This window comes from Antechinus flavipes, chromosome 4, assembly GCF_016432865.1.
Source record: "Antechinus flavipes isolate AdamAnt ecotype Samford, QLD, Australia chromosome 4, AdamAnt_v2, whole genome shotgun sequence".
In the NCBI taxonomy this organism is placed as follows: domain Eukaryota; kingdom Metazoa; phylum Chordata; class Mammalia; order Dasyuromorphia; family Dasyuridae; genus Antechinus; species Antechinus flavipes.
The window spans coordinates 414,600,382-414,618,143 of NC_067401.1; the positions used below are offsets into that span (position 1 = coordinate 414,600,382).

The 17,762-nt window shown below is 45.5% G+C and overlaps 1 protein-coding gene across 1 annotated transcript in view; it reads right to left on the bottom strand.

Annotated features, from left to right (window-relative positions):
* Positions 1-17,762, bottom strand: part of KIAA1614 (KIAA1614 ortholog) — a 50,175-nt gene that overhangs the window by 22,179 nt on the left and 10,234 nt on the right. Inside the window, 3 exon segments of the mRNA XM_051998837.1 lie at positions 3,082-3,711; positions 3,714-4,651; positions 7,326-7,475. Coding sequence (XP_051854797.1) covers positions 3,082-3,711; positions 3,714-4,651; positions 7,326-7,475 — 1,718 coding nt within the window.

Sequence of the window (17,762 nt, forward strand, 5' to 3'; positions counted from 1 at the left end):
TTCTACATGCATGTTCTTTTCCCTTTTTTATGATTTCTTTGGGACACACAAATAACAGAAATATTACTGGATCAAAGGGTATGCACAATTTGATTGTCCTTTGAGCAATTGCTCTCCAGAATGGTTAGATTTGTTCACAACTCTACCAACAATGCGTAAGTGTCCAAATTTCCCCCTTTCTTCTCCAATATTTATCATTTTCCTTTTCTGTCATATTAATTAATATGATAGGTGTGAGGTGGTATCTTGAAATCGCACAATCTTGTTGTGAGGCTCACTTTGCAAACCTTAAATAACTAAATAATAGCTATTGTTCTTATTACTGTTAATTTAACAGATTAATCAGTTTTGATTTGTTCCATTTCTTGTATTTAACTTGTTGGGCAGAATGCAGAAAATCATCTGCCAAATTTTACCTACTGTCTCCTCATGTTTTCACCAGGAAAAGCCTCAATATATATGTAGATTATTCTTATAAAGACTATATAAAAACTTGAAAGGAGACATTTCCATCAATGGTGAATGAAAGAAATAATTTATTTGACCCCTACTCTGTTCCAATCAATACCAATCAATTTAAGAGAATTATATCAAAGTTCTGTACATAGGCTCCCAAAGCTGTGAGCTGCAGATTCTAAGTGTACTTGCTTAACTATAGGAAGTTAACTAAAAGTCCTCCATCCTTGTCTTGCCTTGTGATGGTGACCAAGCCCAGTGTGGCAGAGATCACAACTACATGGAAAGTCCCCCAAAATAGTTTTATACTTCTGGAATCGCTTGTCCAATAAGAACAGGCAACCACCTTATTACCACTTAGGCCACTGACTGTGTTAGCGTGTATTATTTTCTTCTGCCCAAATGAAGGAGAAACCTGTCCATTTTATGTGGAGATATTCCTTACTTTACCCAACTTGTGATCTTGCTGACATTATTTTGTTTATTTAATGGAATTGTTCTGTATTTGGTATAGCTATTCTGGAATGATTGTACATCTTGCTCTATAAAAATAGGGCTTATAAAAAATTAAAAAAATTAATATAAAAATGGAAGGAGACGGCATCTCAGATCATGAGGGAGATCCGAGATCCACTTATTAGAGGGAACCATGATCCTGTAATAAAGTGCCATTGGCTCAGACTTCTGTCTTAGCCTGTCTTATTGTACATGGGATAATTTTAATCTCCACCTGAGGATAAAGGTCTATATCTTTGTCTTATTCATTTTTCATTTTTCACTGTTCACAATTCACTTAAATAGATCATATTGTCATTGCTGGAATTGTCCAAAGCAGCTCTCTATCTTTAAATGTTCTGTTTTGGTGTGAAATTTTATCTTTGTTCTACAAAGACTGGAAATGATCATTTCAGATTGCTCACTTCTCTCTGTTCTGAAAAGGGTCCAGAGATCTTTGGTTGATAAAGTACTTCAGAACATCATTAACTGAATGATCCAGCAGAATACAAGCTCTTTTAGAGTAATGTTTTTCATTTCTGACTTTATATGTCCAGCACCTCCCACAGTGCTTTGTGAACAGTAGACACTTAATAAATGCTTGTTTATTAAACTTAAGATATTAAAGATATTAACTGTACTACAGGATCATCATAGCTCTAGTTCAGAAGGTCTCTTTAAGGGCATGCACTTCAACTCTTTCCCCTTCATTTGATAGTTGAGAAAACTTGTTGAATTACATTTAGAAAGGGGGATAGAACACAGCACAACTGTGCTTTTTTTTTTTTCCTTGTCAAAAGTGAATGGGCTGCATGGATTGTATAATGGTAAATATATAACAATCAGCTCTTTTGGGGTTGGGGAAGAATAAGGTTGATACATTTTCAAGTTGAACCCATATTATTAACATTTTCCTATTATTTTCTTAAGTTCAAACAAATAACAAAACACTATATTAAGTCCTGATTTGCAGTACTTGTTGGTTTCTGAGCTGTAAATGCTGACTGAAAATTTAACAATCAGCTCTCCTGGGCATGTTGGAGCTGGCTTCCTTCAGCAAAGGAGATTGATTTAATAATAAGTGACTCCAACAACCACAAAACTCAGTGCCTTTGCAGATGCCTCAGTTTCCCCAGCAGGGACCGGGAGTTCTCTTTCTCCACCTAATATCAAGTAGCTGCCAGAGGCAGGCTCAGGTCACCGGGGGCCACATTCTGTGTTCTGCCCTCCCTTCCCTCTAGGACACCTTCTGCTTGCCTCTGAGGGGCCTGAGAAACTGTCCCGGCTAAAACTCCAAGACAACGGAGTGAGAAGAGCAATGCAGAGATTCTAGCTCCAGAAGCTGTAAATAAAACTCAGTAATAATCAGACTTTCGGAGTGATGATTCTTTATCCTTTGGGCACAGAGACATATGCAATGCGTAAGTACACATATATCTGTACAATGTCCTGTGTAATAGGAAGAGCCCAGGACCAAGGTGGACTTCTCATTCTGGCTGCCAGGAGAGGAAGCTCTTAATTAATTAAATGATAATAAGTTAATTTATTTTAAATAAAAACAGAGTCATGTGCAATGTGTATGTATACACATATGTACAATGTCATATAAAACAGGAAGAGGTGGGCTTCTCATTCTGACTGCCAAGAGTGGAAGCCCTTAATTAATTAAATGATAATAAATTAATTGATTAGAAAGTGAATTAAATGATCTCCAATTCTTAAAAAAAAGATCCAGCTTAAGAGCTGGGAGGGCCCTTCAAGAGCATCCAATTTAACTCCCTCCCCTTTGACAGGTGAGGAAACCGAGACCTAGATTAATTAGTTACAAGATCAAAGAGTTTGGAAAAGACCTCAGAGTTCCTGCAGTATCACAAGTCCCCTATATTACAGATGAGAAAACTGAGGCCCTTAGCTATGAAGTGACAAGTCACAGAGGCAGCGAGTGGCAGAACTGGGATTAGAACTCAGACCCATGACTGCAAGTTTAGTGCTTTATTTCACACACCAGGTCTTTAAAAAAAAAAAAAAAGGAAGTTATTTAAAACTAAATTAAATTAAAATTAAATTAAAACGATTTTGGTCCAATATTTTTTTGAAGAATTTTGTGTGAAATCCCCGACTCTCTCCTACCGTCTCTGCTTTTCTCTGGGGAGGGCTCGGACTCCGGCCGGGCTGGGCCCGTCTCCTTCCGATCTCTCGGGCTGTCTCGCGGCTCCCCGGGCCCAGTGCTGGGACAGGGGACCAGCAGGAGCTCCTTGATCTTGGGGGGCCCGGGCTGGATCCCTTCTCGAGGCTCGCCCCCCACCCCTGCCCCGTCCTCTCTCGGGGAGAGCTGCTGAGCCTCGGCCGGGCTCCTCTGGCCGTCTGGCCCAAGGTTCCGGGCCAGCAGGGCCTTTCTGTAAGGCACGGGTGAGGGGGCTTTTTTCGCAGGAGGAGGAGTAGGGACCCACGCTCCTGGCTTGAAGGGTTGGGCGGCCTTCTTGGCTTGCTGCGGGGAGCCACGACTGGGTCTCCTTGTTGGGCTGCTGTGACTGGGGGGCTGGGAGGCTGCCGCACTTTTGAGGGGCTCTTGGCTCCCTGAAATCTGGGCTTCCCCTGCTGGCACAGACAGCGCCAGCTGCTGGCAGGAGGCCGTGGCATTCAGTGCCCCACAGGGTGCCCGAGTATCTCCTGGGGGGGCCCACTTACAGCTCTGTCCGGCAGTCACTATTGGGGGCCGCACTTCTTTGGAGATGCTTTCGGCCTCGGGCACAGGAACCGGGGGCCAGGGTCTTCTTTGGGCAGGGAGGAGCCCTCGGGGGCACTTCGAGGCTCCTGGAACCTGCCTCCCGCCTCCGCTCTCTCCGGGTGGGGTTCCCTGCCCTGTCTCTGCGGGCCTGTGGCCCTGCGGCCCCTCGGGGGGCCGCTCCCCCGGGCTCTGCCCCTGCTCCTGCGGTGAGGGGTCCCAGCCTCCTCGCTGTCCGTCCTGCAGCTGTCGGAGGTGTCGGTGCTGTCCAGGGCAGAGTCCGCCTCGTCGGGGAAGGAGACGCGTCCAATGTACGTCTCTCGGATGTGCTCCGTGTGGAGGCGCTGCCGGGACGGGAGGATCCAGACCGGGGAGACCAGGCCCCGGGCCGCAGAGGGCTCTGGCGGGGAACCCCCCTGACCCTTTCTCCCACCCCGGGCGTCCTCCCTGTCCCGACTGTGGCTCCTGCCCAGGGGCATCTTCCTCTCCGCAGGAAACAGCCCCGGGTCTCGAGGCACCCCCTGAAGGTAGGAGCCACACGCATGGCACGTCCCCTCAACGGTCAGCTCGGCCATCTTCCCGGGGAGGTTCCTCTTGCCCAGCTCCCCTGCGCTTCCTTTGCTTGGTGATCCCCAGGAGGCCTCGTCCCCCGGAGCCCCTCGGGCCTGGAAGTCCCCATTGATGTAGTTGGAGAGGTCAGGCTTGGAGACCAGGGGTCCCTGACCCAGGGCCCGGAGCACCGAGTCCAGAGCCCTCTTTGGAGGCTGTTGCGACCTCTCCCGATACCGGACCTCAGCATCTTGGGCAGACTCATCTTCAAAGCGGACTCTGGAGGGCGAGGGCCCTCGTTTCCTTCTCTGGCCACAGCTGGACTCCCCACTGGAAGAGTCACTCAGGCTCCCCCCATAAGGAGCGTCTCCGTCTCGGGGGGCGAGGGTCAGCCTGGGGTTCTGGCCCACCCCACATGCAGCATCGCTGGATTAGAGACAAAACAAAGAAGAGATGAGGGTCACAGGGAAGGTGATGGAGCAAACTGGGGGGAGATCATTAGGACCACAAGCTCACTCTCCCAAAGTGGGGCTTTGTTCCACAAAGTGGCTAAGTGACTTCACACCAAACCACAGAGGGACCCCAAACTGGACAAGATGGAAGTCCTTCTGGCTCAAATTGGCTTAATCTGAAATGTCATGACATTGATCATAGGATCAATAAACATATAAAGCCAGAAGGACTTTACAGCTCATCCCATCCAGGGCTTCTTAAGCTTTTTTCCACTCGCAGCCCCTTTCTGCCCCAGAAATTTTTCCAGCGACCCCGTCTCGAATCTGATCCGAGATACTTCTGGCAGTGTTTGTGCACGTGCAGTGCAAAGTGTGCGTGCTGTACTGCCAAGTACTCCAAGAACTGCCAGAAAACTCTCAGACGCATTGTGAGTTTGATTTAAATTAATTTTTAGCCGTTGCATTCAGAAACCTTTTACTGTTGCCACGTTTTTCACACCCTGACATTCAGTTACTTGACCCCATAGGGAATCTTGACCCACAGTTTAAGAAGCTTTGATTTAGTCTGTAGTTGAGGAAACTGTGGTGAGGAGAGACAAAGTTGCTTGCCCAAGATGACGTTAAGTAAGTGACAGTCAGAATTTAAATCCAGCACTTGAAGGAGGCTCCAGTGGCTCCCGCCACTATCAATAGGATCAAGTACATGCTCCTTAGTTTGGCATTTAAGAGCCTCCATAATTTGCCTCAATCTACTTGTCCAGCCTTAGCCCCAATATACAGACTCTCTATTCCATCTAGGATAACATATATACTACTGAACTTGTACATATAATCCTATTTCCTCTTATTCTTACAACATCCTCCTCTTCATCCACCCTTCCTCCATCTGATTCTGCTGAAAAAAGCTGGAGATGCAGTCATTAGGACATTTCTTTCTGCATCTGGATGATTGCCCAGAAGTGGAAATGAAAGACAACCTGTGTATTTGTGCCGATGCATATGTGTGCACTTGTTAGAAAAGGGTGCAAAAATGCATGTCAATGTATAGTGTGTGTGTGGGGGGAGCATCTGACTGTGTGCAGAAAACTTTACTAATGTCTGATTCAATTCAATTCGATTCAGTTCAGCCAACATTAGACGTCTGTCATGTGCACTGGAACTGTTACTAGCTGTTCAATTACTAGAATACTTGGGGTTCACAAGCACGTCTGGACCTATGAGACTGGTAAATCGAGTATTGTTATCTCCATTTTACAGATGGGGAAATTGGGGTTCAAAGAGACAGTGAAGCCCTTGGTTGTCAACAAGAGCCTGTGTGAATTTACACGGCTGCCCGAGACCATCATATCTCGTATGTCTGGCTCTTCTGATGATGACCCCATTGTCCATTACTTTATAGTATATTGATATATGTAGCTGTGGTATCTTCCCCAAAAGAACAATTTAACCCAACACATTTAGTATGGTTGAGGAGCAGCATGGGAAATCTAGGATAAATACAAGCACTTGCGCCCTAACAGGGAAAACAAGGCAAGTGAACAAGGGCAGGAGCTATGAGCCAAAGCCCAGGAGCATCCCCAGCAGGACAAAAGAAGGGTCAAGGAGCTGACCTTCCATTTGGCTGAGAGCACCAAGGAAAGCTTCATTCCAAGGGGGCCTTTGACCCTCAAGGAGTGGGATTAAAAAGGAGGGGTGTCTTTGAGGTCCTTAAATAAAAAGAGGGCATCTCCCCTTCTGTCCCCATTCCAGGAGGGTGAGGAAAAGAAACATCAGAATCTGAGACTGCTCTTCAGGAAAAATAAGCAGATCTCTGTATCCAGCCAAGTCAACAAATTAACAAGTGCTCTTAAATTTACTTCCTAAGACACTGCACTAAGTAAGCCCTGAGCCTGTCCTGGAGGAGGGAAAAGGATCAGCTTAGATTCTGGGACACCCAGAAGGCCGGGGATTTCAGGAAAGGGCAGGCTTGTTTTCCTCCTTCTCTGGTTATATAGGGATATATAGGGATATAAGGGAAGAAGGAAAAGGGCTGGATACCGCAGGTGTTCGGTCAGTCCTTGTCAAGCGTGGCTCAGCATCCCTGGTGATTTCACGAACTGTTCCAGGGAAGAACTGAGTGTGGACCTTTTGGGGAAAATCCCCCAAGTGGGGAATTCTCTAACAGTTGGCTATTTCCTCTGAGACTGCCTGAAAGGAGAGAAGCCCAGCGTGGACGCTGGCCTGGACAACCTGGACAAGCCACTTAATCCTGGTTCCTCAATGTGCACTGAAGGGACTCGCCTGGAAGGGCTTTCCATCTCCAAATCGATGGCCCTGCAGTGGGTTTATTTATCAGGAGAAAAAACCCAAGTCAATCTCATTCAGGTTGGGAGCCACGTCCTCTCGGGGTCCTGGTTGTGGACGCTCGTGTTGGGAAGGGATCTCGTATTATCCCCCAGGAGCACGCGCCGTCAGGGAGGGGCTGCCGGGACAGCGAGGGGGCTTCCAGCGAAGGCGGGGCTGTGAAGGGGGGACGCAAGGACGCCACAGGCCGGTTTCCATGTGTAGATGAGGCACAATGAGAGACAGGGAGCCCAGGAGAAGGCAGCCGCCCAGCGCCCGTCCCCGCCCTCCCGAGGGCCAGCGCCGGCCCCTCCGTCCCCACTCACCTGCCAGGGAGCCGCGCGGCCACGGCCGGAACGATGTCATGGCTGGCCCGGAGAGGGCTGGTCCTGGCCTTCATTCGGGCCTGATGCAGGAGCCGCTGGGCCTGCTCATGCCTGGGGCTCAGCAGCAGCTCCTGGCTGGGAACAAAGGCCCTGGAGCAGGCAGCGAGCCGCGGGAGGGGGCCGGAGGGATTAGAGGAAAATAACAAGGATTAGAAGTGGTTTAACAATGACAAGGTCCTGGCTGGGCGCAGGTCCTGCGTGTTTCCCAAGCTGCTGTGCTCCTGGGAGCCCTCACTAGAGGGCACACGCGCCTGAGGAACCGGGAACAGGGTCACTCGGGAAGGGGAGATCGGCCGGGTGGGTGACCCTGGGCTCCTTGCAGCCGGTGCACTGGGAAGCCTTGTGACGGTCCGCTGGGGCCAGGAGCAGAACCCCGAGTAGTTTTCAATCAATCAGTAAACACTTATTAAGCACCTAGGTGCTCACTCACTGACTCCCTAGTAAAGAGATGCTGGAAATGCTCTGGGATAATTAACATAGCCTATGTAACAGTGATAACAGACACTTATTAAGCACCTAGGAGGGCACTCACCGACTCCCTACTAAAGAGATGCTGGAAATGATTTTGGATTATCAGCATAGCCTAGGTAACAGTGATAACAGATAATAATTAATCAGTAAACACTTATTAAGCACCTAGGTGCTCACTCACTGACTCCCTAGTAAAGAGATGCTGGAAATGCTCTGGGATAATTAACATAGCCTATGTAACAGTGATAACAGACACTTATTAAGCACCTAGGTGCTCACTCACTGACTCCCTACTAAAGAGATGCTGGAAATGATTTTGGATTATCAGCATAGCCTATGTAACAGTGATAACAGATAATAATCAATCAGTAAACACTTATTAAGCATTTACTATATGCCAGGTCTTGTGGCTACAAAAATAGGAGTATAAATGAACAGGCCAAAGCCAGTCCTTGCCCTCAAGGAGTTTACCATTTAATGGGGGAGACAACACACAAACACATCTACCAATAAGCTATACACAGAATAGAAAGGAAATAATTAAAAGAGGAAAGGCAATAGAATTCAGAATGTGGGGGAAGGCTTCCTGTATAAGGTCCACCTTTTAGGTGGGACTTAAATAGAGATATTCAGAGATTGACTACCTTTTTCTTTCCTAACATTTTCCAGTTCAAGGTCTCAAACTTGGCAATCAGGGGGCCTTCCTCATTTAGCAGCTGAAGAAGATGCAGCAGGTTAAGGTGAATCAGGACAGCTCTCCTGCCCCCTTTTCCTGCACCATTCCAGTTCCATTCCCTATACAAGCATGGATTAAACACCTATCATGTGCCAGATGTATGTGGATACAGAGACAAATAACACACACTAGTCCCTGCTCCCAAGAAGCTTACATTTTGCCACAAACATATAAGTTAAGAGGTAAGTATAGATCTAAGAATCTGAATTACAACTGGGAAGATCAGGAACAAGTGAATGAAGTAAGGGGCTATAAAATGCAAGCAAGGTAAGAACCAGGATTAATTCTAGGTACAATAGGAAGCTACAGATGAAAGGCCCTTTTCACTGACTGCTGGGGGTTGTGTGTGATGGTCAACTGCTGGAGAGTGACCTCAGAGTCCCTCTGGCCAGATCTTGGCTCTGCTGACTGAGCTCTGCTTCTTGTGGGTCTGAGAGTCCAAGGAAGGCAATCAGGAGGAGTTTGGAGAGATGACTGGCCATAGCTCACCACAGATTTCCGATTTTTTCCCTCTTTGCTCTCATACCCTCATGCTGTATTAACAGTCCTGGTTTGAGCTCACCTTTCCCAGGAAGAAAAATAAAAGACTTATCTCTATGGTACAATTAAATACAACAAGCATTTAGGCACCTACTCTACGCCAGATATTGCTCTTGGACCAACGAGGGCCTCTTATTGCTACAAGCACCAAGACAGTTCCCCAGAGCACACAGAGTAGGGGGTTGGTACTGGAGGGAGAGTCAGTCCCTCCTAGCAAGTGGTCCATTTGCAAAGGTCCTAAGGGAAGGTCTTGACATAGGGGTCCTCAAACTACAGCCCGCGGGCCAGATATGGCACCTGAGTGTTTATCCCCCTCACCCAGGGCTATGAAGTTTCTTTATTTAAAGACCCACAAAACAAAGTTTTTGCTTTTACTATAGTCCGGCTCTCCAACAGTCTGGGGGATAGCGAACTGGCCTCCTATTTAAAAAGTTTGAGGACCCCAGGACTCTTGAGGTTTTCCAGCCATTTCCATGCCTTGGTGCCTGTTGCCAGCCTACTTTTCAGACTCAGAATTCAAGCTCAGTGGCTTGGGCTCACTTTCTCTCACCCTCACCGATTCCCAGTCCCTCACACTGATCATCTTTCAATTCTAGCTCTGAGAGCAGCCGTCAGTGAGGAGACAATTCTTGGAAAGGAGCTGTCCATCACTTGCCTTCTGCTTCTGTCTCTGTTTCTTCTGTCCCTGCGGTCCTCAACTCCCTTTTCTGGGTGGTCTCCCTTTATTAGAATGGGAGCCTTTTGAAGGCAGGGTCTGCTTTCCTGTTGGTGCATCTTTTGTCCTGCATATAGTGAATGCCAAATAAAACCTTTTTTATTCCCTCTATCCATTCATAGACTGAACCAGAAGACTAAGAATCTATTCCCAGCGCTGTTATTATTTCCTGACTCTATGATCTTGGAAAAGTCACATTAGTTCTCTGAGGCCCAGGTTTTTTTTTTTTTTAATTGGATATCTCTTGCTCTCCTGTCCCTCCCCAGGGTTGTTTGAGGATTAAATATAACAGTGCTGAGGTTGGTGCTTTGGAAAGAGTAAACTTCCCTATACTATATTTCTATTCTTGCTCCATGAGCTCATAGAAGAGGGAGAGAGGCAGCTTCTGGGCCTATGGCTCTGTTCCTGTCAATACATGCTGCTTTCTGGGGGGTGCCTTCTAGGCAGGCAGGCTTTTAATTGGGAGCCTGGCAGGCAGGAGATTGCGTGGGTGTGAAAATGAAAGCCCCGGGTCTGCCGCCAGCACCGATGCTTTCTGCAGGAGCCCCCCAGCCCTCCCCATCCTTGGCTTTCTCTCCTCCGTGCCAATCAGCTTCTCCCCAGCTCTGCCAAGGACAGCTGCGTGCCCCAGGGGACGAGCTCCGACAGGACAGCCAGCCCGGGGAGATGCCGCGTCCAGCTTTCGGCCTTTGGCAGCCAGCCGAGGCAATCGAGAGCCCCAAGGAGCCCCGCCGTCTGGGGCATTCATCACACAGCCCGCTGGTGAAGACACGGGCCTTGGTGCCCCTGATGCTGCCGGGCCGGCAGCCGGCTCCGCTTTGCTCAGCCTCCTGCCTGCCCTGCTCTGTAATCACCATTCTGCCCGCTCCGCTTGCAACATGCTGGCGAGCCTTTCATCAGCCGTGAACAAAGCCAGGCTCTCAATTGATTAGGAAAGTATTTTTCCCCCTTTTTTCTGTGCAGCCTGCAGGCAAGTTATAATGACAAGGATGAAAAAAATCGTGCTTGAGAAAAGCAATTAAAAGAAAAGGGGATTCAATGATGCGACTCAGGGGGACGAGGGGCCAGTCACCCTTAAAAAGCAGCAAGCCCATCCTTGGGGCCTGTTTGCTGCCCCAAAAAGGGGAAAAGGAAAAAGAAATCTAGAGAGTTTCCAGAAGGGAAAGACAGAGGCTGGGGGGGGGGGGGGTTCTCAGAGGGAGCGGCTGTGTGTGATGTGTTCTGTGTGTGTGTGCACAGTGTGTGTCGTGTAAATGTGTACCACGTATATGTGAGGGACGTGTATGGGTGTGAGGAGTGGGTGTGTACACATGGTGTGTGTGGTGCATGGTACCGATGTGTGTATTTGTGGGTCACCTGTGCATACACATGGCACATACTGTGCACATAGACCTGTGCGCATTGGAGCAGTGTGGTGGTCGTGTGTGCATGTGCATGCAGAGTCCCTTTGTGGGTGTGTGTCTGGTGTACATGTAAGTTTATGTGGTAGCTGTGTGTTCCAGTCCATATCTAATCCTAATTTCTTTCAAATCACTTCGGTTAAAAATATATTGAGCACAGTGAGATGGGGAAAGAGATACAAAATTAAATTAGGTGCAGTCTTCCTTTTAAGAGGAGTTTATTCTAAATATGGATCCCAGACTCCTGGGAGCACAACATTCCAGCTTCCCGGGTGTCTGAGCTCCAGATGCCTCAGTCTCAAATCCTCTGAGAATAACTATGGGCTGGTTCTTGCTCACCCGCATTTTCCCCTTCCTTCTTTCCTTCCTTCCCTTCCTCTTCCTCCATCACCTTAAGCTGCTTTACTACGTGGATTTTTAGCCAGGGTTGGATTTCCTCCCCAGCCTCCAGAAGCCAGGACTGAACAGCTCATTCTTTAGCCTCAGCATCTTCCCAAAGTCGCGAAAGTCGGGTCTCACATAGGAAACTGCCCAAACCCACCTCAGACCTTGCTGCCCTCCAGGAAGGGGGCAGACAGCCCACTGGTATACTTGGGCAGCTGCGTTCCTCCTGCCAGTGAAAATAATCAGCTTAAATGAGACTAGACTTTAACTCTTTCAGTTCCAAGGGAAGATTAAAGAGGAGAAAACTTAATACCTTCCAGATTTTCAACAACTACAGCATCCTGGAGGGAAAAATAGCCCATTTATTAAATATTTAAGGCTTCCTGCTTAGTAGTGTCTCTAGCATCTTTTGGGATAATGGAAGCTTTAAGGGTCCCATGAATAAATGGTTCATACTGTAGCCCTGAGGGCAGCCACCTCTGTGGGAATGGAGGAAATATCTGCTGTCTATGGAATGGTCTTTCTGTCTTGGAGAGAGGGGACCTGTTATTTACTTTTGCCATGCTATTTACCCAAGACCATGCTAATTTTTTGGAGCCACAAGGAGTGCCAGAGCACTGGGTCTGGAGTCAGGAATACTCATCTCCCTGAGTTCAATGCAGCCTCAGACTCTTACTATCTGGATGACCCTGAGCAAGCCACAGCAAAACTGTTTGCCTCAGTTTTCTCATCTGTAAAATGAGTTGAAGAAGGAAATGGCCAACCACTCTAGTATTTTTGCCAAGAAAATGCCATATGGAGTCACAAAGAGTAGGACACAACTAAAACAACTCAACCACAACAACAAAATGCTATTTACGGCCAGTCCAATTGTGCTTCAATAATCTGCCACCACCACACTTCTTTTTACCTTCCTCCCATTCACCTCCTTTTCTATCTGGGAACCATCACACATCCCATGCAAGAGCTATTCTGTACCCCATTACAGGAACCATTCCACACCCCATCCAGGATCTATCTCACATCCCATGCAGGAGTTATTCCATCTCTCATCCAGAAGCCATCACACACCCCATACAAGAGCAATCCTATATTCCCTCCAGGTGAGTCAGGTGGAAGAAAGACCTGCCATCATCAGGACACCTTCCCTCCTTGCTGAGTAGATGGGATGGGAGGCTACATGCCCTCCTACTGCCTCCTGACATCTTTCAGTTGTGACCATCTGCACTTCAGTCTCCTAGCGCTGTTGTCCTATCTACCTTTATAATCTAAGGAAAGCCTTATTGGATTTGGTTCTGAATCAAAGAAGGTCTAGGGTGGCCCAAGAGAGGTATAAACAAACAGCTTATCAGAAGAATAAAGAAGAAAAGGAAAGGAAGGAGGAAAAGAAATAAGGGAAGGAGGGAAAGGAAAAAGGAAGGAAGGAAGAAGGAAATCAAGGAAGAAAAAGAAGGGAAGGAGGGAGGGAGAGAGGAAAAGAGAAAGAAGGAAAATAAGGAAAGAGGGGAAGAGGGAAGAAGGAAAGGAGGAGTAAAGAAAGGAAGACAAGAAGGAAGGAAGAGAGGACATGGAGTCACATGGAATCAAAGCAATCTATGACAAATATCATTCCATCTCTTCAGAGACAACACATCTTCCTGATTCTCCATCCACCTTCTCTCTATTGATTCTTTCTGTCTCCTTAGTTTAATGATGAAGAGATTATTGCTTAGATATGGGCTGGACTCTAGGCATTTTTTCTGGTGGTCTACCTCTACCTGGAATGTTCTCCCTCCTCATCCCCTTCTCCAGTTTTCTTCATGTCCCAACTAAAATCTCTCCTTCTACAGAACGCCTCTTTATCAATCCCTCTTAATTCTTGTGCCTTTTCTCTATTCATTACCTCCAATTTATCTTGTTTGTATGTGATCATTTGCATGTCATTTCCCCAGTACTGTGAGCTACTTGAGAGAAGGAACTATTTTTGCCTTTATTCATATCTTCAGAACTTGGCATATTTAATATTAAGTAATATTATACAATTAATAAAATAAATGTATTTAATAAAGCTTGTTGACTTCATTTGACTCAAAGATCTATAAAGTCATTTCCAACTTTGAGATTCGTGATTCTAAGCCAGCCCTGTCCTTCTCATAGATCCCCCTACCAACACTTCCTACCCACCAATCTGTTTATTTTACCCCCCTAAACTTGGTCTTCCTCTTGCCATCACTATTTCCTCATCCAGACTTCTGGGTTCAAAGCCATTGGTTTATCTTTTTTTCTTACTTAGGCAATTGGGGCTAAGTGACTTGCCCAGGGTCACACAGCTAGGAAGAGTGAAGTGTTTGAGGCCAGATTTGAACTCAGATCTTCCTGACTTTAGGGTTTGCACCACCTAGCTGTCCCACTGGTTTATCTTTGACTCTGCCTTCTGCCTTCATTCAGACATCCAATCGGTTACCAAGTCCTATCAATTCTACCCCACTAACATCTCCCCTGTCTCTCCCCTTCTCTCCTCCCTACCCCAGCTCTGCCCCTAGTACAGTGTCTCACTAAATGGATCTGGACCATTGTACCTTCCCCACTTCTGTTTCCCCTCCTTGTCCCCCCATCCCAATCCTGGCCAGAATGATATTCCTCATGTTATTCTTCTGCACATAAATCTTTGCCAAGTCTGGGATGTTGGGGTGGAGAACCTGCTCTTTGTCTGTAGAGACAAAGGGTGTGAGGAAAGATCAGGTTTCATATTGAATGGAGGACAATGGAAGCCAGTAATGTCGACCTTAGCCCTCAGCACAAACCACAGGACACCGAGGAGGGGTGAGACCACTGCACAGCTGGAAAAATGGAAGCAGCTCCTGCGGAAACAGGTGGGGTACGTGCTGTCCCGTGGGGGTGGTGATGGATGCTGCTGTGCTCTCACCCCTCCAGGTGGGCCAGACCCGGCCCACAGCTGTCCTGGGACCCACAGGAAGGCAAACCAGCTTCTGCCTCCTCTCCCCACGGGGATATCAGCTCAGATCTACACACAGCCTCCAGGCACTCCTTTGCTGAGATGTGGAAGGAGCTCCTGCCTCTGCACATCTCTGCAAACAGATCTGGCAGCTTCCGCCTCCACAGAGAATTCTCGGTCTGGACCCGGGGAGCTGTGAGGTATCTGGCATGGAACTACTCTTCAGCCTGCAATTACTCACCGGTGGGCTGGGGATGACCTAGTTTGCAAGCAGAACAGCTTTGACCTGGAAAGCGCACCTGAGCGCAGACTCTCCCTTCAGGTAGCCTAGAACAAGGGCTGTTGGACCCACTGTGCTTATCACAGTGCTGGAATATGCTAAGGGCTTAAACAAATGCTTGATGATTCACTGATCATTTAGCTGAGTGACTAGAAACAAAAAATAGTCATTAATGAGCCAATTCTACCTGAAGGGAGATGTCTGCCAAGGTGCCTCAGAGGTGTCATGGGCTATATCCCGTTCAAAATTTTTTAGCAAAGATTTTTTTTTTTTCTTTTTCACAAGAGATTGTTTACATAGTGAGTGCTTAAATGTGGAACTGAGCTGAATGACGGTTCAGTGCTTATTAATGACATGAAACTAGAAGAAATAACAGGAAACCCAGAATCAGAATCCCAAAAGATCTCTCTATTTGGTGTCCAAAAAATCAATTTCACAAGGACATGGAAAAATATTCTGGGGTTTTAGCAGAACGCCGGCTCAATATGAGTCAATGGTGTCTATGGAAGCCAAATGAATATGTGTAGGGAGTGGCTGCGTTAACAGAGGGAGGCTGTAATCCCATTGTCCTCACACTTGGTGAGACCACAAGTGGAGTACTTTGTTCTATTCTGGGGATCTGTTCATTTGCTGGCTTAGGAACTGTGCTACATGAATGTTGGTTGAGGGAATCGGGGCTATTTGGCTTAAAGAAGCAAAGGCTTACTGGGGAGATGGCGAGAATGTGAATTTTTCTTTCTGAATGTGAAGAGCTGTCAAAATAAAAATGCACTTATTTTTGCTTGGCTCTAGAGGGCAGAACTAGGAGAGGCGAATTTCAGCTTGATTTCAGAATATTCTAACAATTAGAGCTGCCCCAAAGTGGAATGGGCCAAGTCTCCTATGGAGAAATTCAAGTGGAGACCAGGCTTAGGGATATTCAAGAAGACATGCTTGCTCAGAAACAGATTTAAGTAGATGATAATTTCTGAAGCGCTTCCAATTCTGAGAAGCTATGACCCTATGAAACCTGAGTCCAGAAAAATAATTGACTTGTTAAGTCATACAGTTAGTAAATGGAAAAGCCAGGACTGCTGACTCCAAGTTCAGTGATTTTTCATTACTTTACAATGGTTATTGTCTTATAGATGGGGAAACAAATACCTACAGAAGTTAAATGATTAGCTCAAAGCTATACACTCATAAGAGAAGTGGTAAATCCAGTCTGAGAATCCTATCTCAAGAGGTGTGTGGGAGCCAAGCTCCAGCGCCTTTCTAAGAGCCAACTGCTAAATTTTCAGTGTGACATTTATATTACAGATTAGGACTTGATTTATTATCTTGTTGATTGCTTCATCTTAAGAAAGTGTTGGGAGAAAATGTTAATAATGAAGATTAAACTTTAAAATGTGTCCAGAGAACATTGTACACAATGATAGCAACATTACACAAAGAACAATGGTGAATGATTATGTTCTTCTCAGCAGTACAATGATACAAGACAATCCCAAATGACTCACAATGAAAAATGTTATCTGTCTCTAGAGAAAGAATTGACGGAGTTTGAATGTAGACTGAAGCAGACTCTTTCTTTCCTTCCTCGACCCTTCTTTCTTTCTTTCTTTCTTTCCTTCCTTCCTCATCACTTTATATATATTTTAAATTGGTACAGCTAGGCCACCCTCCTTGGCATTTTTTTCCATTAGTTCCCTTGATATTCTCAATCTTTTGTTCTTCCAGATGAATTTTGTTTATTTTTCTAGCTCTATAAAGTAATTTTTGGGCAGTTTGATTGGTACTGAATAAGTAGTTTAATTTAGGTAAAGCTGTCATTTTTATTATATTACTTTGATCTACTCATGAGTAATTGATATTTTTCCAATTGTTTAGATCTGACTTTATGTCAAAAGTGTTTTGTAATTCATTTTAGTGTTCATATAGGTTCTGGATTTGTCTTGTCAAGTAGATTCCCAAATATTTTATGTTGTCTACAGTTATTTTAAATAGAATTTCTCTGTCTCTTGCTGCTATTCTTTGCGATATATAGAAATGCTGATGATGTATGTGGATTTATTTTATATCCTGCAACTTTGCTAAAGTTGTTCATTATTTCACAAGTAGATTTTTAGTTGATTCTCTAGGATACTCTAAATATCCCATCATATCTTCTGCAAAGAATGATAATTTTACTTGCCTACTGTAATTCCTTCCATTTCTTTTTCTTCTTTTATTGCTAACGCCAACATTTCTAGGATGATATTTAATAATAATGTGATAATAAGCATCCTTGTTTCATTCCTAATCTTACTGAGAATGCTTCTAGATTTTATTCCCAATACATATAATGCTTGCTGATGGCTTCAGGTAGATGCTACTTATCATTTTAAGGAAAACTTCCATCTATTCTTATGTTCTCTAGTGTTTTTATAAGAAATTGGTGTTATATTTTGTCAAATGCTTTTTTAACATCTACTGAGATAATCATGATTTCTGTTAGTTTTGTTATTAATAGGGTCAATTATGCTGATGGTTTTCCTGAAATTGAATCAGCCCTGCATTCTGAGTATAAATCCTAGTTGGTCATAGTGTATTATCCTGGTGATAAGTTCATATAATCTCTTTGCTAATATTTTATTTAAGATTTTTCATCAAGATTCACTAGGGAAAGTGATCTATAATTTTCTTTCTCTATTTTAGATTTTCCTGATTTAGGTATCCACACCATATTCATGTCATAAAAGGAATCTGGTAGGATTCACTTATTTTTCCTATTCCATAACTTATTCAGCCATTACTTATTCAACCATTCCCCAACTGATGGGTATTTGCCCGTTGTCCAATTCTTTACCACCATAAAAAAGTCAGCTACTAACATTTTTGCATATGTGGGTCCTTTTTTCTTTTTTATGATTTCTTTGGGATTGCCTATTTTTCCAA